The 23,286-nt window shown below is 41.8% G+C and overlaps 2 protein-coding genes across 2 annotated transcripts; both read left to right on the top strand.

Moving 5' to 3' along the window:
• Positions 1–969: 969 nt before the first annotated feature.
• Positions 970–5,678, top strand: LOC110976338 (uncharacterized). Its single transcript, XM_022229522.2, has 2 exons — positions 970–1,201; positions 3,839–5,678. The coding sequence occupies exon 2, from the start codon at positions 3,870–3,872 to the stop codon at positions 4,491–4,493; it is 624 nt and encodes a 207-aa protein (XP_022085214.2). The 5' UTR covers positions 970–1,201; positions 3,839–3,869; the 3' UTR covers positions 4,494–5,678.
• A 794-nt stretch (positions 5,679–6,472) lies between these two features.
• slc31a1 (solute carrier family 31 member 1) lies at positions 6,473–23,225 on the top strand. The gene is made up of 5 exons (XM_022229519.2): positions 6,473–6,913; positions 7,961–8,065; positions 13,332–13,398; positions 19,275–19,443; positions 20,083–23,225. The coding sequence occupies exons 1-5, from the start codon at positions 6,875–6,877 to the stop codon at positions 20,282–20,284; spliced, it is 582 nt and encodes a 193-aa protein (XP_022085211.1). The 5' UTR covers positions 6,473–6,874; the 3' UTR covers positions 20,285–23,225.
• Positions 23,226–23,286: the final 61 nt, after the last annotated feature.

The raw sequence follows: 23,286 nt of genomic DNA on the forward strand, positions 1-23,286 counted from the left end.
GCGGTCGTCAGCCACAGCGTCTTTGGGCACGATGCTGGATACAAGCGAACCCTTGAGCACTCCTTAATTTCAGTTATTGTTTTTCGTCGCCGCCCGGACGTTTTCGTTTTCCAAAATAAATATCTTCGAAATATCGCGCACTCTTGCCTCGCTGACACTTTTCGAGAATAATTTGCCAGGTTGGCATTGCACTGCTAAGTGTTTACACAAGACGTGTTGGTCGAAATGTACACACCCGCAATGACAGTTGTAAATTAACACACGATGAACCCGATCTAAACTTTCTGTCCTCTCTTTTCATTTGAATTAATTTGTGCACGAATGAGGCACTTTTTTCCCAAGAGAAACATGGTAGTGTTATCTCTAATTCCCAATAAATCTATGGTAGCCTCAAGTAGCCAATAAATTGCACGCACTTGTAAGTGTATCGTCGGATGCCTATTTAAATCCCTTTATACATTTTACGATTTTAACGTAGGGAGTTGACTTTAATACGCTTATGTGCATAAGCACAGACGTGTTGGTGGACACTCAATACATTCTAAAAACCCTCCAAAATACGACTGCCTCATTAATCGGGCGTCCATTTCGCACAAGTATAAATAATCTAATCAAGTTTCGAGAAAAATATCTTCAGAAATCAGCTAATCAGCGGGACTTCATTCAATCATCACGGGTAATTTGTGACCGATTTTTAGCGAGATGTCTTATCTGATTAGACTTGTCCCAGTCTACTTTGACCCGGTCCTTAGACTCACCATTTGAAGATAGATTCATCATGGTATTTCATCATACACCGTGCCTGCTACTTGGTCTGAGAGTTTCATACGTCCACGTGTGAGGCACGAGCGTCACACCCGCGTAACTTGGAGCCAATAGCCTCGCAAAGGTTCAACGACTGCTACAGTCCGGGGACACTCGCTAATATGCCTCGGTGCTAAAAGACACGGCCGAGGGACTTGAACTTCATCCTGCAGGCAGTGTTTGTAATACTGTTATCGACTCCCACGCCTGGTCTCACACATGTATAAAGAGCCCTGAAACAAACACGGAAACAAATTGAGAATCGAGACTTGGAGGAGTCGAGATCGCGGCAAGTCATGCGACGTCTCCATCCACTTTGTCAGTAGAAGCCGAGTCCACCCATACAGACGCTCATCCTCGAACCTTCACGAAAACCCCCTGACGATTTTCTTTCCGGGTAAGTTTGCCTCACTTTGAAGACTCGTGTTATGAAGTTAATAGCCATTCGAGTACTGCACGTCGATTTTGCTAGCTGTTGCATCAGTGCCCCCTACAACTGACGGCACGTCGTGGCTGATCTTTGTGTGCAGCTGTGATGCTGGTAATTTTAACTGTCGGGCACTGTGGGAAACATCTCTCTGGAGAGTTCAATTCACTGGATGCTGGAACAAAGTGAATTCGGGTTTGTTTTAAGACATTAACATGCAGTTGGTTAACATGAGCCTTTCTGGAATACAAAAAATGATCCACAATTTTATAAGAGTGTGCCATCCCATCCTCGAATACCATCCCAACCGACGATACCTCAGTGATGGTGGAGAAAATGTTTTCAATGTAATTTGATGAGCTTGGGTATTCCGTGCTCCTTGTTTAAAATACCTTTCAGTTAGAGCATTATGGGAAAAAACACGTTAGTCTCGGACTAACCCCGGCCTCAGATGGGGCTTCAACCCGAAAAGAGCGAAGGGTGGAATCCACACCCTTTTTTCCAATATCGTCGCAGTGTATTGTGTTCACGTGCCGAACCATAAGCAGTTTTTTAGTAACATGTCGCGGTCTCATATTGACACCAATTCCGTGGAAATTTGGAATGCTGCGCGTTCTCGGGCAACGCGCATTTTCCCGATACGGGTCAGCCAAAACTTTACAAACTTTTTCCAATTGAAGAGTTTTATGCACGCGGGTTAACACGGGTGAGGACATGAATTTCAGATGACCGGTTGTGAAATGGTCCAACATAACCCGGCTTCTTATGGTGAAGGTAGCGTAGTTTGGACATCTTTTCTTCAAACAGTCTGGTTTTTTTTTACATCACACCTTAACGTTTTTCTCTTGTAAATAGCAGTTACAATGTTAGGAAAGTGGACAGGGTAATTATTATTCTGTGAGCATCTTCATCAGGGTGAATCCATGGCCATTGGGGAGGGGGAGGAGAGGGGCGTTTTTTTCTCGACCAAACTTTCTGGGCCCAAAATTTGGGGAATTTCTGCACGCAACCTTGCAACCTTTTGACGCCCTATCTAAGGGATGAGGCTATACATTTTGGGGCTTTTTACATGGTTTGGGAAGGAGGGGAAATGCCCGCCAAAATGGCCTCTCTCGTTCTTTTTTTTTTAATACACAAAATAAAAAACAAAAAACAAAATAAAACAAAAGAACGGCTCTGTCCAAATAATGGCTACAGCAGGCAAATAACACGTGTGCTTATGAGAGCCACTTGCCAGCGGCTGTTGCTGTTTTCATTGGGACTCGCTTTATCGGCTCCGTCACTTGAGAATTCGTATGACTGCTGTGACAGGCTTGAAATGAACACTTGAATCATGCACACAGTGCGGTATTTTCCCCCAAATATTGTTTACCCCTCAAAACGGCCTTGAATACTCTTTAATAACCAAAATCAAATAGAGCCAAATATTTTCTCTTCGATATCTAATTTGCTATAACGTCATCAAAACTCAAACCCAAGCCACCTCTACATTTTAATGACGTTTCGTGAGGGCTTATTAGTATAAGCTTTTTATTTAAACCAGTAATCCAATCAAAAACTGTTTTTTCAAATTTGATTTTCTTGTGAGTTTTTAAAAATCGCAAGAAAATCCACATAGTAAACAAAGTCTTTCGAGGCAGAGCGCCAAATCCATCCAGATGCTGTAAAGCAACTTTCTGAATAACTGCTTAGAACTTGTGAAATGCCTAAATCAATAATTAGTGTTACTAGATTTCGTGATTACTGGCAAGTTTCACTCCCACATTCCAACTGTAGGATCACCGCTTCCGGCCGTCAATTTACCTTACCCATGTGGTTGGGGCAAACAATACAGCTCCTTCTGAATTACGTTCGTTGGGCCCACTACTTCGTCCTTTTGGGAAAATAACAGATTAATTAAGGCTTAGGGAAATTAGATAAACGCTGGCGGTCTGAAACGAGTTATAGTAATAAAAAAAACGCCTGAAGAAATATCCCATGTATGACAGCTCAGTTGTAAGAGAGTTATGGTTTGGTGACAAAGCAGCTGGGGGCGCTTTGTAATTATAATTGACTTGTCAAAGCAAATTCATGTACAAGTGCACATTCCAAGTGAAGTTCTTCAGTTTCTTGAGAAGGCAGGGTACGAATTGCAGAGGTGAGAGATATCTGTACGCGGGGGAAAAAATTAGCTTTTGTAAGAAATATCTGGTTTTCCCAACTTCCTGTTTTTATGCTGTTTTGTTGTAGAGTTGTCTGAGCGCTCTGGAATAATAGTTTTCCACCACCTCCAAGGGTTCCTTACAGAAACTTTGCAATTTTAATGCAGGCTATAAATATTTGGTTTGTGACTTTGTAAGAGTGTACGCATACTCAGTTCTGCAGTAGACACAAAACAGTCGATTTACTGTTTAACATACAAAAATAGGAATAACTACCTATAGGTACCACAATTCAACACATCCAACAAAAATTTTTAAAGGTTCAATTTTCGCGAATGCTACACAGAGCAGGCTATAGTGCAAAATTGACCGACTTTACTGCGTGTCGTACGTAGAATTCTATTAGCAGAACTTCTCCAAAGGCCCCGTCACTCGTTACTTACCACAATAAGTTGATTCTCTCCAGGTTCCACACCCGTTGCGTCATTCCAATCACCATGGCGACTGTCCAGTGTTGCTACGCAGTTTTCGCCCTACTCCTTAAGTTGACTGTGGGAGTGGCGCAGGCGGCGCCAAACTTGGCTGACGCTGGCAACAATTTGCAGGAGTTGCTTCCAAGCCGTGAATCAACGTCTGCCTCTCTAGCTCTAGCGCCCCCATCAACGGAGGAAGGAGTCGTCGATGACGCAACAGTCTTCGGTCAAGTCGCAACCGGATTCATCCAGGAAGGAAGGTCGATGGTGCACGCGCTGCAAGACCGTTTGACACTCCTGGAGCAGTTCGTTCCCACCGGTTTTAACCAGATGCAGCCGGATCTGGCCGGCGGGCTCTCGCCTAAGAACATGGAGAAGCGAGAGAACCTGTCGCCGACGCAGCGCGTCATGGTGCGGCGGGAGATCATGCGTCGGATTCGGGAACGCGCTCCCGAGCCGGTGGAGTTGCCTATCGGTATCAGGTTCTTTCAGAATCCCGTGCCCCGCGATGGTGCGACAGTGGAGAAGCGAGGTGGCGCGCCCCAGCTGAGCGCCTCTGGACGAGCGGCGATACTGGCAGCGATCATGAGACAAATCGGTCAACAGCGACAGCCTGTAGAACTCCCAGGCATGCGTGGAGGAAAATAAATGGACAATTCTCATTCTCTCACGAAAAGGAATCGAAAAAAGGACTTCTGAAACGAACAAGTAACATAACAGCATAAACAGAAGGTCAAATCGACCAAAACAAATCGATTTCTGCAGTTCAGAAAGAAATATTCATGTGAATTATTGCTTAATTAATTTTCTTTCTTACGGCTTTTTCTTTTCAAGCTATACAGTTCCTTATCACCCTTGGAAGCAAGTTCTCTACCTTTTTTTAATTCTTGCTGGTATACTGGCAAAAATGATAGCGCCCTCATTGTACGTAAGCAGCTTTAAATATTAAAGCATTGGCTTCATGCGTGCAAGTAGCGCAGTGCTTTTATCTCGACTCGGGACGTGTGGTGAACAGTCTATGCCGGGTGTTTCTTTTTTAACATTAGGTGGGCAACAGCGTTCTCAATTTTACCATGAATTTCAGCGAGTAGGGTGCCTTATATCGTAAAAGGATTTTTCAAAAGTGAGCCGCAGTGTTTGCCCTATACCTTCCGGTTATTTCACTCGGGACTAATATACCCTTGTGGATTCGGCGTACTGAAGTACCCCTCAGTGGTGCAAAGAGTTATCAAAGACGCTTAACTATTGCTGCCGTCCGCATGGCACTTTATAAATACAGAAAGAGGCCACAGGTTTGCGTGCCTGGTGAAAATTGGCCGCCCACAAACCGCGCCATACGCGCGCGAACCTGTGCGCACCCACACAGGAGCTTTGCATGCACGTGGTGGGTGGTCCCATCTGTAATGCGTCCAGTCCACGATCGTTTTTCTTTTATCAGTATATGTTGTAACATAAGTCATTACTCAGTGATAGCCAGATACATTCCAAAATATTTGTAAATTATGTGATAAATACACAGACAGAGTGAAAACGCCTTTATCGTATATTTGAAATTTATTTTATTGAGAGAGGCTTATACAGCATTTTAATGAAGACTTTAGAAACAAATTCGAAGGGCTTAAACCACCCTGAATTTTCACTAATGTTGTAACAACTCTCTAGCCTACTTTTAAATCGTTCTCATGGTCGTGTAAAAACCTTCCGATTTGTAGCATTACATCCAGGCAAAAATGTCAATTCTGAGGTTGTTTTCGTGCTAGGTTAAGCATTTGAAATGACTCGTTGTATATTTTGCCTTGATTGAATGAATAAAAAAATCATATTTTCCGTGAATATCTTAATTTTGGGGTTCAATTCAGTCGACTCACGTTTTCCCAGAAACAGCGGCTCATGAAATGGATGTTGTCTCCATTTGGAGAGCGTCCGTTCGAGGACACCGTCAATATATATTGCCTATTTCTACAAAATTTATCTTTAAACCGCAATCGCTTTAGAGTACCAGTAATGTTTAATTGATATACAAATATGGAAGGATTCGTTGCCCCGTGATCAGAATATGGACAAGAATATATAATATAAAATCAGTGCTCTGAAACATGTAAAATCTGCTTGCCCTTAAGAAGGTACTCAGTTACCGAAAGCTCGGCAATTACATGTTTCAGAACACCGATTTTAATTAAAACAGTGTCATAGACCCACCACATCTTTATGGTTTTGTTCAAGCATTAGAACAAGTCTCAAAAGACAACTTGACGAAGACAAAAGTGGCTGGGGTCTTCAAAAAGAAAAAAAACAATCCAGCCTTTTGGCTCTGAAAATCCTGAAATCATGCATTCATTGTCAATCTATTTTCATTAAGCTGCGCCATGGTTGCGCTGATTAAAAAAATTTAACTGCTCAAACCTGGAAAAAGTATCATAGATAAATACTTTTAACAGTTGACGATTTTAATTTCCACGTCTTCCGAAAAAGTTCACAACTTTTAAGTAAAGTAAACTGGGAGCAACATCACATATTCACAAAATTAGTGGCCACTGCATAATTCACAACTTGGCTCATGACGTCAGAGATATCTATTCAAAAGGTTGTTATTTTGTGACTACATCCACCGGTCAGGCGCGCACACTTATCGCACATGTACGTGGCGTGGCATGCAGGCGCGAGTACCGAGTACTCATGACGTGACTTGCATATTCTGATTTTGGTTGAGAATACAATAGGTTTTGTTTGTTAACCTTTAACTGGCTGAATTGCACGTATGCAGGTTCATTTTTGTAGCTGAAAGCAAAACACCCCCAAGTTCCGGGTACATTGAACACTGCAGCCTAAAATCAGGTCACTCAAACTTAGCATCAAAGTGAGTTGCTGTTTTTTACTTGAACGTCACGCGTCAACCGGCAAGGCCAGCTGTTCCAAACAATTTCGTCGACAGTTAAAAGCTTGTTGTAAGACGGAATCTGAATCACTCCACCAACGGTTTTCTGTTTCTGGTAAAACAAGGACCTAAGTGAACAATCAAAGTTGACAGCATGAGTCACACTCACAGCGGAGGACACCACGGAGCAATGGTAAGATTAGACAACGTGTAAAAAGCGGACCTTTTCTTCACAAAATGCGTTCTCGTTCGTGTTCGATGTTCCTTCCCAGTCCTACATACATGTACATCATCCACATGGTGCAATGTAAATATACATGTGGGCCTAGGAAGTAGGTAGCTGTAGGCCCCTACCTACATGTACCTACTGGTCTGACGTCCACCCTGCTCCCACGTCGGACCCCACAGTTCTGTGGTAGGGCCTACATGTACCTACTGTACTGTATATCTACATGTACGTCATACAAATACGCGAACTACTGTAGCAGCATCCACTCTTTGATTGTACAGTTTGAGCAAAACTTTGTTGGTTGTCTTGAAATTTTTCGAGTGTTTTCTGAAAAACTCCCAGTCTGATGAAATGGTGACTCTTTCTCAATCACTTGCATTTTTATATCTTACTCAAACTCAAAGATATGAGATTGAGTGATGGTGGAGTGTGATCGCACAATTGGTCTGATGACTAGGCCTAATCCGTAATCATGCCAACATGTCCAAGTCATAGATTTCAAAGAACAAAGGGGCTAATATAAATGATCATTCAGTAACTGTTCATTGAATGTAATGGGGAGTCTTCGCCTTTCACCTCTACGGCCCAAGGTTCGATTCCCCGGCTCGGTCCACATGTGGAGTGGGTTTTCAGTCCCTGCCTGATTCCGTGGGTTTTACCCAGAATATTCCCCTGAGGATTTCTTCCCACCTCTAAAACTGCAACTGCTTCTACTATTACTAGTCTCCTCTCTCTAGATGTGAGCCGTTTGGCGGCTACCTGCAGCACCCTTTGACCCACCATGCCCACATCGTAAAGCTGAGGGCCTCCATGGAAAGCAGTGCTTTGCACTGATCGGAGCTTACCCTCATTAAAGATGACATGAATTAAAAAAGTTAATGTTTTTGAGAACGTTAATCGTACTTGCATATGCATGGTACATGAATCTGAATTAATGCAAAGTTGTTGCTTTCAAAATATGTTAGAAATGACTTGTTAACATCTGCCGTTCCTTATTGCAATTTATTGCAGAACGGAACAACTATGATGCCCAGTATGCATTCTGGGATGGATCATGGCGGCCACAGCGGCGTGCCAGGTATGACCCATCCCCCTGGTCACAACATGGGCCACTCGGTAAGTGCAGTATGAGCATACCTACATGTAGAAGCTCTGCGTGACATGTACATGTACACGTTGACATTATAGGCTACCAAAGTAACTACGTCACACGCACAATTGCGTGGAAAAGACAATGGCGTGAGAACCAGCATGTGAACCAATACGCACTCGAACTCCACTCATATGCAGGCATTTTACCTTACTGCTTTAGTTCTTGCCCCCTTTCCCCTTTTGGAAAATCTCGGATCACGCCCCCTTTTTTGGAAAATCCTGCAATTGACGTTACACTTTGGTACTGTATAGAATCAGAATAGTACAGAGCCTACCAGTGGCATAATTATTCAGCGGATGCCCGCAATTAAAATTTCTTGGAACAAAAATGGATCCTGGGGTACATTTCAACTTAAATGCGGCTGAATGCACATGACTGGCAATCCTCTTTTAAGTTTTTCTTTTTAGTTTTTAAAAACTATATTGTTTGAATTTGGTCAAACCAAATAGTTGAATGGCAGGGTGAATGTTTGAATGTTCAATTATTTACATTGACGAAGCCTCACATGCACTGTGTCCAGGGAGGCAGTGAAATTGGCGATTTCAACTCGATGTTTGTTGGCTTGTTCATTGTGCAGGAAGAACGTTTCCCTGAAATCCTCAATAATTGATAATAAATGAAATCTGATCCTTTCTTTGCGTACATTTACTTGAATGTGTAGCTGGGTACCTCGACACTTAATCAAACTTGTGGGTTGATTGACTAATTAAACTAATGTTAACTAATAGACATGATCCTGTTTTCTGTTAAAATCAAGGCAAATATGGACATTCAACGTGTATGGGTAGTTACAAATTAAATCACTGTTTCCAGACAAATGACCTTTGATATGATGGACTTATCTTTCAAGGATATCGTATGATCGTTCAGGACATAAAAACCCACAAGGGAAAACTCGGGCTGCACCCAAATCAACAGCTTCCAGCCTAGAACAAAATACACCAAGTGGCTGTGTGCGTGTAGATGCCACCCAGTGGTGTCCATCACTCTTGGGTTGCCTATTATATTAACACCCAACCCATGGATTCTCTCTCTTGAATTGTCAACCAAATTAAGTTGTATGACATACACAATCTTGTACAGCCAAAGAACTACATGTGCGTACCTGTACGTGTATCAACAGCCATGAGTATTTTCCTATTTGAAGAGGATTTCAGATGATTTTTTCCGTCCTTTCATTTTCTCTCATTTCCTCCATTTTTAATATCCTGTAATATATATGTAGTCTTACTTACTTTGCTTTTGGGGTCCAAAAGGAACCTCTTCCCTGGTTTTTCTAAAGGGTCTAATATCATGCCCAAAACGTCAGTTAGTATTGTGTTCAAACGTATGTTGTTTGTAGGCGTGTACACGATGCATATTCTACTGCAGTGCGCTTCAGAGCCGAGTTCAAACAATGCACAATGAGGCACATGTAGTATCGTATTTGTAATAAAAACCTTTCAGTGGACCTTTCCCATGAAATATGCAAATTGGACGGGCGTATGCGCGCTGCTGACACTGGTTGGCAAGTGCATCCGTCAACACTGTCGGTAGCGTAGGCGAGCTGCTAGTAACCATAACCTGGACCGTTGACGGTCAAGCAAAACCATATTACAGCCTTTGCCCGATACTTGAGCACGTTTTTCTCGAAACTAAGTGAAGTTTTCAGTGTCCTGAGGTTGGAAAGTAACAGTTCCTTGTCTTTAAGTTTGGCACTCATGTCAAACTGTACTAGCACAGGAACGGCGACAGTGACGCGCGCATGGAGATTTGTATTGTAACCTCAAAGATTTAAGCAACTTTGCCAACCAGTGGTAGTAATGTGCATGCGCCTGCCTTGTTTGCATATTTTATGGGAAAGGTCCATTGAGCAGCGTCTTTGGGAGAGGTGCTGTTCAGTGAATATTGACCACTTTCATATTTGCCTTGGGAAAAAAAATAAAATACTTCATGGATAGCCTCAAAAGGCACAATTTACGTCACCACTCTTGAGCTGGCATCTGAATTGGCCTCAACATGCACATTTGCCTCATCTTTTAGAAGTACTGATATGTACACGTGTACATGTTACGTAAATTTGTTGGCCATGTTGGCGTTTTGACTGCCGGAACTGTGCAAGATGTTGTCAGCACTTAGTGAATCATCATTTTGCTTTTGAACTGACGACCAGCCGTAGTTTTACTGGCCACTGATAGCGAAGGAGGAAAAGGCCCTGTAGGAGCATGTCTTAATTCCAACAGAAGCAATCGTATTTGAGCCCAGCAAAGCAAGAGCATGCTGTACTTAACAAAAATGGAAATAAATTTTATTCACATGTAAATATTTGTACAGCTGTACACATTATAAATGTACCTACATGTAATTGGCTCAAGATAAAATTCCAGACCGGAAAGCAATTAATCTCATCAATCAACCTTAAGTCTGAATTAATCTTCCTGTACAATCAATTGCAGACATGAGTTTCAAAAAAATCGATCTTAGCCTAAGATTGATCGACTTTGAGATAAGTTTGATATTTTGGAGATAAGATCAATTGTACAGTGTTATGAAACACTCCCCAGATAGTTTATCATTTGGTGTCTGCTGTATATCATGCACATGTGCATGTGTGTACTGAGTACTGTCAGCCTACTGTGTGTAGGTGTGATGTACATGTACATGTACGTACAGATGTGCTTGTACATGTACAAATGTATGTATGCGTGCCAAATGTTCATGAGTTGAAGTGAACAGTCTGACTCCCTGGAACTCTGCTAAAGGGTCTCGGAAGTGTTTTGTTTTTTCAAATACAAATCTCCTAATTGCACCTGTGCCTCTCTGTTAACTTTCTTTCCAATTGTTGATTTTGGTTTTCATGCCAATGCGCTTCTCCATAGTCATGAGCAAAAGTGTGATGTCATCCCAGGAAGACAACCTCAGTGTGAAATTGATTTGTGCACAACAAGCTGAACATTTAAAAACGATTTTGCTGGCTTAAATGTCTGTCCTTTGGTGATTCATTCATTACAAGTACACATAGCAACAAGCGAGCATGTGACCCTTTCCCAGAAATATTCTCAATGAGTAAATTCCAAGTTCACAATATGAACAGAAAAACCTACATATGCACCAAAGCATATCTTCCCTTGATGACCTCACAGCAACAGCGCCCTCTGTTGTCCAAGAAAGCAGGGACAATTTTAAATACACGTACGTGCTCTTTCCCAAGCATTTAACCTACATCATGAAGGAATTCCAACTAATTTTCACACATTGAAGGCGAGTGAATTCAAAATTGAAGAGAAATTCATCGCTGATTACACTGTAAACTCTTTCTCAATCAGCTTTAACATGTAGGGGGCTTATTTCATTGGGATTTGCCCTTTTAACACTGACCATTACTGAATTTGTTTATGACCATTCTCTGCTTTAGCGTTGTGCAAGTTTCCACTAAAAACCTTCATAAGCTTTGTTTATTGCAGGGGTCGCCCCCATTTTGAGCGCTGACAGGTGTATAATGTACATGTACTTGAACCTCAGTGACTGTACTTATTGGTTGTGTTATTAAAAACTTAAATCTCGATCCCTAATGCAAAATTACTTCCTGACTCTGGCAAGAAGCCAAAGCTGCAGTTTCATTCCAAGTGGCACATTTTTTGCATGTCAACATAAACCACTCGTTTTTATCCCATCTGAAATACTGGCAGGGCTCCTTTGGAAAAAAGACTTTGTCGTTGTTTTTCTTGTTTTCCGCTTTTCGTGACCGTCGAGGTTATGTAGGATTTGACCCTTGCATGGCGAGCAAAGGTCCATGTTTGAATGCAAAACATTACAATGTTCACACCTTTTGAGAGTTCTCACAGCGTAAGCATTATTGTTTCGTCTAGAAAAAAATTGCGCAGCAGTACTTGGAAAGGAAAAAAAAGGGGGGGGAAAAAATGAAAGAAATGGCAAAATACATGTACACGTTGGCCAGGTCCCAATAATTTCTTTTGAAAAAAATCATTGCCTGAAAGCTTGCGCTCACCAAAGGCTCTCCAGCGGCATGCAATGTTCTCTGGTATGGCAGTAAAAAAAACCCAGATATTGTGACTTTGTTTTGTGAAACCAAATATCAACAGAACACTTCACAAGTTCACATCAGTGTCCATGAATTATCTTTTGAGCCGGATAAGTAACATCTTTGTACATGTAAGTGTACATAGGTGTACACTTACATATGCATGTCTTTCAACAGTTGTACCGTAGTACTTAGTTTTGATATTGTTTGTTTTATGTTGTTTTATCTATTGAAGTGAATCCTTATCGTGCAAACTCGAGTGATTTCATCATCTGATCAGTTCCTATTTGAAGAAATGTGATATCCTTCAATATTAACCTCCAAGCTCCCATGCCTGGGCTCCCTTGCACCTGTGGACAACATATACATGAAAGTTAACCAGCACCTGTAAACCCGCACAGAATTGGACATAAATCAAATCAAAAAGGGAAATAATTTCCATTCCTTGCCATTGGGGTTCGGTGTGCCCTTTGACTTCGGTAGACATGCCTCCTTTGATGGAAACCAGACAGTCTGTTGTAAGCATAGGCAGCTTCTGTAGTCCTGTAACTTGTTCAAAAAAATGTAGAAGTACCCAAGAGTACACTGCACATGTACTTGCTGCAGGTTTTACGTGGAAGAGTGACATGCACCTGTGCCGTGGTCAGCTGGAAAAGGCACATGTACATGAGTACATGTAGGCCATGTATGTACATGTACATGTACATCTAACTTGGTACAAAATTTGTTGGTACATGTACGTGACCATACATGTACATGTACATGCCTACAATGTGCATGTAAATAGGTGCGATCATGGGCAGTGCACCAGTATGCTTAAGCCAAAAACTGGATTCACCAGCCCTAAAACAAGCAGTGGAAAGTTAATTTACTTGTTTGTGCTACGTGTTTGGATCTTACCAAGCTTTGTTTTGGCATGCAAGAAGTTTTTACGGTACAGGTTCCTGCAATTTCATGGATAAAGGGTGGTGTTGGCGCACGGGGTACAGCTATCCGTTGTTTTCTTGGACATTTCTCTCTGTGGCTTTCAGGGAATTAATATTTGAAGGAAATCCACTTAGTATTTATCTTAACTGATTTCCATTTTGCAGACTGAGTCTTGATTCCAAGTTATAAGTTCATTATTACTAATTACTAATGATTACTATTCAGGAAATGCATAGAAATGAAAGTGAAAGAGCGTCTCAATTTGTTTTTCTAATCTACAGATGGTGTTCTATTTTAGTGACATGGTGACGATCCTTTTCCAGGGATGGCACGTCAACACTGTCGGAGGTAGAAATTTCTTATTTTCTTATTTTTTTTTTACATTTGGTCTGGTGAGTATGAGGGGATGAATACATGTATGTCCATGTAGCTAACTGATCTAGGGATGGATGCATATGTGGATGTTGATCTCTGTTTGCTGTCAGTAGATTCAGATTAACCCTAACCTTCCCCAACCACACAGAATTAAACAGTAGCAAAGTGTTTAATTCTGTGGGGATAGGTCTGGTAGGTCCAGACAGCTGGCTTTTGCATTGGGTTTGGCACACCTCAGAAAAACAAAGTCCAACAGCCTCTGTGCACAAAGTCCCATATGGGTATTTAACTTTGTGTGAACGGGGAAGGTTAGGGCCAGCAACCCTTGGGGGGTTAGGGTTAACAATTGTTTATCACATCCATTACAGGTAGGTTTCCCTTGTCTAACCTTTACATCAGTTTAACAAGGTAGATGTGAACAGTTCAGTGCAAAATGAGGTCATGGAAGTTGCCTCTTGTGTTTTGATATGAGGGGGTTTTCCATTATCAAACTAGGCGTGACCATTTCTAGAAACTTCTCCAGGAACCAAGAGTTTTTTCTTTTTTTCACTCTCAGTGCAGTCCCGCTGAGCTTGTCACGTGCTGTCCGCCTCATTTACTTGACAGGATGTTTAAGTCATCAAATGTTAGAAATGTTGTAATTTGAATCAAATCACATGATTGCATAGAACACTTTGCCAGTTTTTTTTTTTCCAACTGATGTTTCCCAGCCGAGCAATTTTCTGACTCATTTCTTAACATAGCATCACATGATGGAGATTGAACACGAGCCAAGACATGTGCATTTCCTAGTGAAAACTAAACTCATTCGCGCGAACAAGGAAGTGCCTGCCCAGTCCTGCCGGTACTCGGACACTTACTTGTCTCAAGAAGGAAGTCTAAACTACAAGATCTAACGATCAATGGGAAGTCCCTCTAAGCTATTGTACTCTGGCTGTTGTGCTTTTGAGTTGAGAGTTTACACTACGGTGCCTCACCGGTTTCTTGAACAGAAGTGTCCAAAATACAATTGATCTGATCATTACCAGGTTGCAGGGTATCAGTGAAGTCGGTATTGTAGCATGAGTTTGGGAGCTTTGCTATGACTTTGGGTGTGAGGTTTCTAGGTACAGAAATTTGATCTGGTTTCAGATGAGAAAGCGCAACCTTTTTTTAAAGTTGTTGTTGATTGTGAGTACAAAAAATGTACATGCATATATGTACATTGTAGCTATAAGGTCATGACTTACATGTACATGTATGTACATTTAAGAAGAGTCACTGTTTTCACTTAAAGAGCACCTTTTTGGAAATATGTTTTCTCTGATTTTGTCTGTATAAATAAATATGGAAACATACAAATCGAACACAATGTCATTTGTCTTTAGAGCTCAACTATAACAAGCTAAAAAGGGCTTTTTCTGTTCATGCCAAGATGCTAATTCTGAATGCATGTAGCCATTGTTTGGCATGCCCAAGGGACTATCCACTATGAACTCAGGGTGAGGGTTCCCCTCGTTTTTTCTGTTTTCTCCGAATGACGCAATCTACATTCAGAATTCACATTTTGGCACGAACAGAAAAAAAACCTTTTTAGCTTGTTATAGTTTAGCTCTGAAGACAAATGGCACTGCATTGGATTTGGATGCTTAAATATTTATTTGAACAGATAAAATCAGGGAAAACATGGTTTCCATAGAGGTACTCTTTAAAATACAATCCTTCTTCACTGTAAAGCCAGGTGGCAGATTTGTTGGATTTTGGGGGTACATGTAACGGTAACTATTGACAGTACCCAGGAATTTAGCAGAGCTAGTGGTGAGAGATGTTTCTAAATGCCCCACTCATTTCTAACAAATACATGTACGGTAAATGTACAGACTCACTGGCTCAGAAGATGTGGGGACTGCATTGAGACACACATACATGTGTAGTGGTCGATGTTGTAGGGACCGAAAATGTTAGAGGGGAAAACTTGTTGTCACAATATTTCAAACAGGAAAACCGCGCAAGTATACCTGCGTCCTGTTCTTCTGTTTGTAGTGTGATTATGTTGATTGACAGCCTGTGCAGTTGTCTGTGGGCATTTTTCTTGCCATTTTTGGCAGGGGGGAACTTTGCTCTCTTCCACCAAACTCACCAGAGGACAGCATGCTGCGGTGATTATGCATTGTTGGCCTGCATTTATAGGGTCAAGGATGTGCCAAATCCAGTAGGCACTGATCTGTTGTTAGCAACTTTTTTATTTTTCTATTCACCAGTTTCAGAACAATACTTTTTATGTCAATGTGAAAGATATATTTAACTGTGATGTAATTGGCGAGGGCATGCCTACTACATATAGGTTGTCCTTGGCTGAGCGTGGATGGAACAGCAGGGAGGAGAGATGGTAACCCTGGGATTTAATTGAGTGCAGGGGGATGTTCATGTAGTCATGCAGATAGCAAGTCATTGTACTATGTCAACAGTGGTATAAATGGGTCGTACCATAGCGTACCATTTTCATGGGTCTAATTTATTATGCGTAAGGGTGAAAAGTCATAACAATGAAGGGTGACAAGGCTGTAAAGACTAGTCTCCTCCCAAGGCTAATATCAAGCGTGTGACTTTCGGAATAGAAAATATCCAGTCCCTCACATTTGCAAAGGTTTACATGTTCCTCATTCTTTTTACAAGCCTCTTGAGGCGTGGTTGGAAGATGGGCCTGAACTATTTTTGAAATGTAAGACCTCCTTGAGAGAAGCGCAAAATGTTGGACAGAAAAACAAATGCCAGTTTTTTGCTGAAATACGCGTAAAAATAACATGGGGGGGCTGTTTGTCCCATACAGATCTGAATCTCGATCAGTGATCCCGAAATTGATTCACTCTACCCAAGCAGGTGGTGTCAGTGAACCAGCACCGGATCACTGATCTCAATCGGGATCCGCGTGAAACAAACAGGCCTAGGGTGTAGCTTCTTTGAAGAGGTTGGCTTTTGGTACAGTGCAATACATGTACATGTACGGTACCTTTTCTGAAGTAAAGTAAGCTACGTCTGCATCTCCTACATATGCCATACAACAAGCCCGGATGAATGTTGTTGATCCTGTAATGTTTTCAGCTACCGGTAGTCTTTGTCACTGGGGCTCAAACTCAGGGCTGGAACAAAAACCTAATCTCAACCACCGTAAAATAGTCTGGTTCACGATTTCTTTCTCTTTTGTTTTTTGTCAATGAAATCTTCAGCCTCGTTTGCTGTCGCACACAAGGCCATGAGAAATGGTAGCATCCATTTAGGTTTGGGCCTCCATAGGGACATAATGGTGCCATTTGCAGTGCTCAGTGGCCAAATAATTTAGACATGGCCGTAGAAGTCGGCTGTGGCAATAAAGTACAATCCCATGAGGTGCAACCATCATAGTGACTAAACATTTTCTGTTTGTTTGTTTGGGTTTTCTTTTCTCTTCCTTTGTTAATATCCTACTCGATTGCCATGCCAACAACCTGTAATCAACTCTGTGTTTTTACAGCCTTCCGGTATCACTGACAAAGAACGGAGTCTGCAACATGACAGGTTTTTAGAAAACCTGATGCGGAAATATCAGATTTCTTTGAAACCTGTCCTGTTACCAACCCAATTCTGTGCCAGCCCGTCAGAGTGAGTGATATGGCAGGTTTTAAAGAAATTTGATATTTCCAGCGGATAAAAGGTTAGGGGAAGACTACATGCAGTTCACCTGTGTAGAAAATGTGCTGCGGATTGGTTTTTTTTTGGGGGGGGTGAGTGTATTTCCCTAGAATCTCTCCTTCGGTGGTATCGTTACTGGTAGTGTCTTTGGGGTGTGCATTTGGAAATGGTATCTACAGAGATATGATATCCTCAAAAATATGTATTTGAAAAAAAAAGGCTCATTGAGGGGCTGAATTTGATTTTGTTACCTCGGACATACCACGGTGTCTGGAAATTTTAACAAATGATATGCACCCACATGTACATTGTACATGCTGTGTTTGTATAGAGAAGTGCGCATGTGACCTCCTTGGTGCTTGATAGGAAATAATTTGTCCCAAGGACAGGTAATTGGACCCTGCAAAGATCGAAGTTTCCTGTGGAATAAGGGGAAAAAGTTCTTGTTTTGCCTGGACAATGACCATGACCAGTTCCTCCGTCCATCATATCCCGCTGCACTCTCAGTGGTAGGCCAATCCCCGATCCTTTTCCTTCACCGACCAGAGTTCCTGTCTAAGCCCTGAAGGTCGTGGAAGTTGGCGCCAGACACACCTTACAGGACGCACAGTTACATAACAACAAACCCCCCCTCCAAACCCAAAACGCTGTCATTTTGCTGATATGGCGACCATGACCTTTTTTTCTATCCAACTTTCTCACCTGTCCTTCCCTTGAGTTCCAGCAAACCTGACTTCCTTGACAGGAAAACAGATGCATGAATGTGCAACTTGTGGGACCTGAGGAAGGAAAGCGACTGATCGTGCAGAATGTGTACACGTACTTTCCACAGATATTGTTGAACACGCCCGCGGCTTTGTTTTAGTATTCACAATACATTCAGCTTTGTCATGTGCACAAACATTGTAAAGTTATGTTCATTGCTGGAAATATCACTGCGTATAATATTCTAAAATAAAATCAACATTTTCAGTGTTGTATGATAGTCACAGGGAGGCAAACAATTCAAGGATGGCTGGGTTCTTTTGTTCGTTTGTTTTTTTGTTGGTCGGTCGGTCTGTCTGTTTGTTTGTTTGTTGGGTTGTTGGGGTGTTTGTTTGTTGGGTTGTTTGTTTGTTTGTTGGTTTGCTTTTTTGCCTGTCATCATGTATGTGCATACCTCTGTGCAAAACATCAAAGGCAACATTGGCCTACATAAAGAGGAATTTCTACATCATGATGTGTTTGGGAGATAGAACTTTTTATTTTCATCATTGACACTGGCTTGGGAATAATTTAAGTATACAGTCTTTCATTTACAGTTTTTTCAACAATAACTTTGTTGTAACCGAACAAAACCGTCATTGAAAAGTACACTTGGTTTAAATATGGTTGTGGGACTAAACTCCATGCGAAGTTTTTTTTTCTGGCAAGCATTCATTTTGAAGAAACCAATAGATGAAAGCCATTTCCAACAATTGGTCCAAAGATGCATTTTTGGGAAGCACACGCAAACGTCGACGTGACACACATGCGTGCGTGGTTACTAAAATGATTCGTCAGTTCAGTGCATGACATTTCATAGCTGCATTCTTCTTAACAGGAGAAATCATCCCAGACACTGCATTCAGGTGCAATTTAAAGCATGACTCGGTAACTTTTGATGTGAATTGGAAATCCTAGAACATTATTTTCTTGCAATATGGTATTATTCACCAAGCTGAAACTTCATCGGGTTTATTCTCAGGCTCCCCTCTTTAGATTTTGAGTAATTGTGTTGCCTCAAAGGAATCTGACGCACCAATGACAAATGGACTGTACCTTTAATATTGAAACATTAAGAGTTCATTAAATCATGTACACATATGGTTTTACTGTACCAGCACATACACCAATACGTACTCTGACTTTGATTGGAGACTCTGTCCAAATCAGTTTTTTCTTTCTGTGGCCGCATCCCAATCGGCTGTCTTGTGCTAGGTCTAGGTCTCTGCTCCATGGAAAATATATGGGGACACGCTGTAGACATAGCCATATCTTTGGAGGCCAGTTTCAGATACGGCTTATGGTTTCAGTTTGTTATTGCTATCTTGTTGAGGAAAGTCCTAGCCACAGCCATAAGTGCAATCTTGGACATGGCCATACATGTACCTATAAGAATTCCACTATCTGCTCTATGCTGTGGCCATGTTGCTCAACCTTGTCTTGTCACACTCCCCCAGCTCTCGTGGGCTCCTGCTTTGCTGTCTTCTTCATGGCCATGTTCTACGAAGGCCTGAAGGTCTTTCGGGAGACGCTGCTGCGTCGGTCAGCCGTCAACGTCCGCTTCCACAGCATGCAGTTGTCCAAGAGCTCCGAAGCGATGCTGACTGAGACCCACAGCGCCGGAGAGTAAGTACTTGGGATGAGTCTTGTAGCCGAGTCCTTTCACAAGTCCTTGAATGATGACAAAAGAATGCTTTTGTCACAGTTCACTTTGAATAGCTTTTGGCTTGACTGAAGACTCGTGGTGAACTCACAGGGACTGGTGAAGGACTTGACCATAACACTGCTTGGAACTTGGACAATGACCACGGCTAATCTGAAGTCCCCATGTCATAGAGTTGCTCAGTACCACTAAGCAAGTCTGAGCTTACCAGAATGCAGCTGGAAACCAGTGAAATGCGTTATATATCACGTGAAATTCTGGCCGATGCCTGTTCCTGCTAAGCAGATATTTGTTCTTGCTTTGGGAATTTCTCCACCGACTTGCAGGAGAGAACTTAAAGGTCTGCTCTGCATGTCACACGGGAGAAACAATTTCTTTTTGAACCCATTCTGTGGCTTCAACAGAGCCATGGTGCCCTGTGATTTAAACCCTCTCTCTTAGGCAAAGGCACACAAACATTAATTTTCAACCCAGGATTTCACAAAATGTCAGTGCCATCTACTGACTGCTTCACATTTTCCTCGTCGGCGTCGATTTGGATGGAATTGACCAGCCTCTCTCTCCCTCTCCCTCTGGCAATTTTCCCCCCCCCCCCTGTTCAGGTCTCGCATCCTCAGCGTCAGCCATTTCATCCAGACCCTCCTGCACATGGTCCAGGTGACGATCAGCTACTTCCTGATGCTGATCTTCATGACCTTCAACGGCTGGCTGTGCATCTCCGTAGTGCTGGGAGCGGGCATGGGCTATTTTGTCTTCGGCTGGAAGCGGGCCATCATCGTGGACGTGAACGAACACTGTCACTAGCGCCTTCCCCCCTCCTCTTACTGAATAGGGACGGGCGGGATGGTTGCCCTTTTGGAAACTCAAAGCACCTCAGAACGAAAACAGAAAAATCTGAATTTTTCCAAGTCCTGACACACGTCAGACACAGAGCAGGAAGTCACATGTCCAGTGACTAGCTGTTCACGTGTCAAAAAAGCATTCTTGTTTCATTCGTTCATTCTTGTGACTTCATTTGCATTTGGACAGCCAACTGAGTGACTGACTTGTTAATGTTATTGACTTGATCACAACAGTAGTTTTGAATCGCAAGCTTTTTCTCCATATCATTTTCTGGCATGCAGTTCATGTACACTACATGAAAAGTGGGGCAGAGTTGCTGGCTTCAATTGATTTTAATTTCCCTAGAGCAAGTGGAAATTCAAGTACCAAAACACAAGAAATTACTACAGTCAACCTCAAGAACGATTGTTTGTAACTTAGTTTCTTGAGGTAAACAAATTGGTACTTAAAATGTAGCTCGGCAAATACTGAAAGGAAAATTCTGTGATGAGACACTTTGGTCTTGCTCCATTGTTTCCTGGAAAGCTTTCCCAAAGGCTCAGAATTTTGGTCGCTGTCCATTTTATGTTAGTCGCCACAACATTCACAATGTGCATGGAGGGAAAGTTATCTTTTGTCATCAGTGGGACCTTCAAGATGCTTATAGTTCTTTGAACTAACGGCAAAAGTCATACTTTGTCAAAGCTACGTTATTTTACTCAGTATAAGCAGTTGCCTTGCCTGGTACGCTTTGTTCTCTGGATTCCATATGTCGCACCAGACCACATTTTCATGCATTCGCAATAAGGAGGGGTTTTTTAGTCGAATGCTTTGACAACTAGACGTACTGTCATAAATTTATACTATCTTGCCCTCGACAGATATGCATGTGATTCCATGATCATTGTGTGATCACTGTTTGTTTTGTTTTTCCTGTGAAGTTGTCATAAGTGACCTCGCCCGTTTACTTGCGTGGATCTGGAACCCACGTTTTTACAAACCGAAAAATTCTCTCTCCGGGCTGTTCTTCACTCCCCCTACCCCACCTGTTGAAAATTTTTGTAACCCAACTCTAAATCTGCCTCATATTCATCCCAACAGCACTAACTGCAGACATGGCTAACAGTTAATTGAAATATATTTAAAAGAAGAAGAGTGGTGATGTATTTGCCACCGGTGGGGAAACCAAAAATCTATGGTCTCTGCAGGCCTGTGGTTTACGTAAAGTGTCTATGTAGTGCATAGCTGATTGTGGATTCAACTTCTGCCCTATCAATGAACCATGTACATGTAATTATATTATCTTATCGTCGGTATTCGGAGAAATCACTTTCGCATAGTTGTTTTTAGTCAGTTTTAAGTATGTTTTGTTTTTTTGGTTTTTTAATTAATATTTGTTGCACGTCCCGGAAATTATTGAAAAGCAGGGACCAAGACCACAAGAAAAACGATTTTTCTGATAATTGATCAAGACAACTCCCAGAGAACTTGGGAGTCAGTTTGCCCCTACCGTGGCGAGGCGTGAGGACATCCGCAGTTCTGTAATCTGGTCCTCACATCCTGTGTAGCAGTAATGTCCATTGTAAGTTCAGTCTCAAAGTCCTTTCCTACGACCAGTCTCGATTACCAGGGTGAATGATGACAAGGGAATGCCTCTGTCACAGGTCATTTAAACGGCTCGTAAGTGACTCGTGACTTGGCTTGCGACTGGCTGGCTTGTGATGGACCTGAAGGGACCTTTGATGGACTCTGCTGCAGTTGCTCTGGTCACAATTAAGTCACAGTCATCCAATCTCAAGCCGCAAGCTTTTGAAATAAAAAGTGACACCGGACGTCCTTCATCGCTCATTCTATCTGACCATTACCTGACCTGCTGTGGTGTGACGTCATGAACTACATTTACACAATGTGCATGTGTGCAACTCCTGTGCGCTATATTTGAGACAGGCTTTGAAATGATGAGAATTACGTATGGATATACATGTATTATGAATTCGGAAATGCACCGAGACGCTTGCTATATAATCAGAAAGATTTAAAGCATTAGTTTTATTTGTGTTATCAGGTTTGCTTTGCGGTCGAAACAATGAGGGAAATTGATATACGGATTTTTACACCAGCCGGACTAGTTCCATTTTTGAATAGTTGTAGCTGTGATTTTTTATTTTGTAAATGGATTTATAAGCTTGCTTCGTTATGGTTTCAACAATTGGGGAAAGTCAAGAGTGAGTTTAGTTTCAAGTGGAAGTTCTTTGTGAGGTGGGTTCAAATTTACACCGTGAAGTCTATGATGGACAAAAGAGGCCTACGTGTACTTTCAAGTACATATTGCGGCGCACAGAGGTACTTTTCTTTTACTGTGTCCTCTTTGATTCATAGTACAGTAATTGTGAACATGTATTGTGTTGATGGATTATTCTTAATTGGATTTAGGCGTGCAGTTCGAAGAGTTGTGTTTGTCAAGATATTCACCAAAACTGCGCAAAAAAATCGAATTACGTCAATTTAAAGAAGCGTAAAATTAATTAAATTTTTTAAACCGCAGAATATATATATCAGACCGATAAATGGGTTGGCATTCGTAAAAGCGACCCAGAAGAAACTTTAACAAATTACATTCATTACATATATTACATTCAATTGTGCCTGAACAGTTGTCATTCATGAAAAACAATGCAAACGACTCCGGTGTTGGATGTGTTGAATGTATTCAACACAGTGCCCGGAGTGACTTTTGAATAATTAGATATATGCCTACTCCATGAGACCAATTCTATTTTTCCCTGTTTCTGATCGGAAGTTAGACATTGCTTTAAGCTTGGTTAGTTTAGGGTTTTTGTGAAGATGTCTCGGAAATTATCGTAGTAGAAATTGACAAAGCAATGAATAAAAAATGCCCTTTGTATCAAAAACTGTGAAAAGATACCTGTTTTTGTTTATTCTCTTTGTTTGCCTCATGGGGCTCGCCATACCAATATATTCTG

This window comes from Acanthaster planci, linkage group LG11 (genome assembly GCF_054643075.1).
Source record: "Acanthaster planci isolate LZ-2023a linkage group LG11, COTS_SCS, whole genome shotgun sequence".
In the NCBI taxonomy this organism is placed as follows: domain Eukaryota; kingdom Metazoa; phylum Echinodermata; class Asteroidea; order Valvatida; family Acanthasteridae; genus Acanthaster; species Acanthaster planci.

Bases quoted from the DNA above. Each gene is read 5' to 3' on its own strand.
- slc31a1 (XM_022229519.2), top strand. From the start codon at position 6,875: ATGAGTCACACTCACAGCGGAGGACACCACGGAGCAATG. The intron at 8,066-13,331 runs GTAAGTGCAGTA...TCTAATCTACAG, and splicing joins GTCACAACATGGGCCACTCG to ATGGTGTTCTATTTTAGTGA. The intron at 13,399-19,274 runs GTAGAAATTTCT...ACACTCCCCCAG, and splicing joins GCACGTCAACACTGTCGGAG to CTCTCGTGGGCTCCTGCTTT.
- LOC110976338 (XM_022229522.2), top strand. From the start codon at position 3,870: ATGGCGACTGTCCAGTGTTGCTACGCAGTTTTCGCCCTACTCCTTAAG.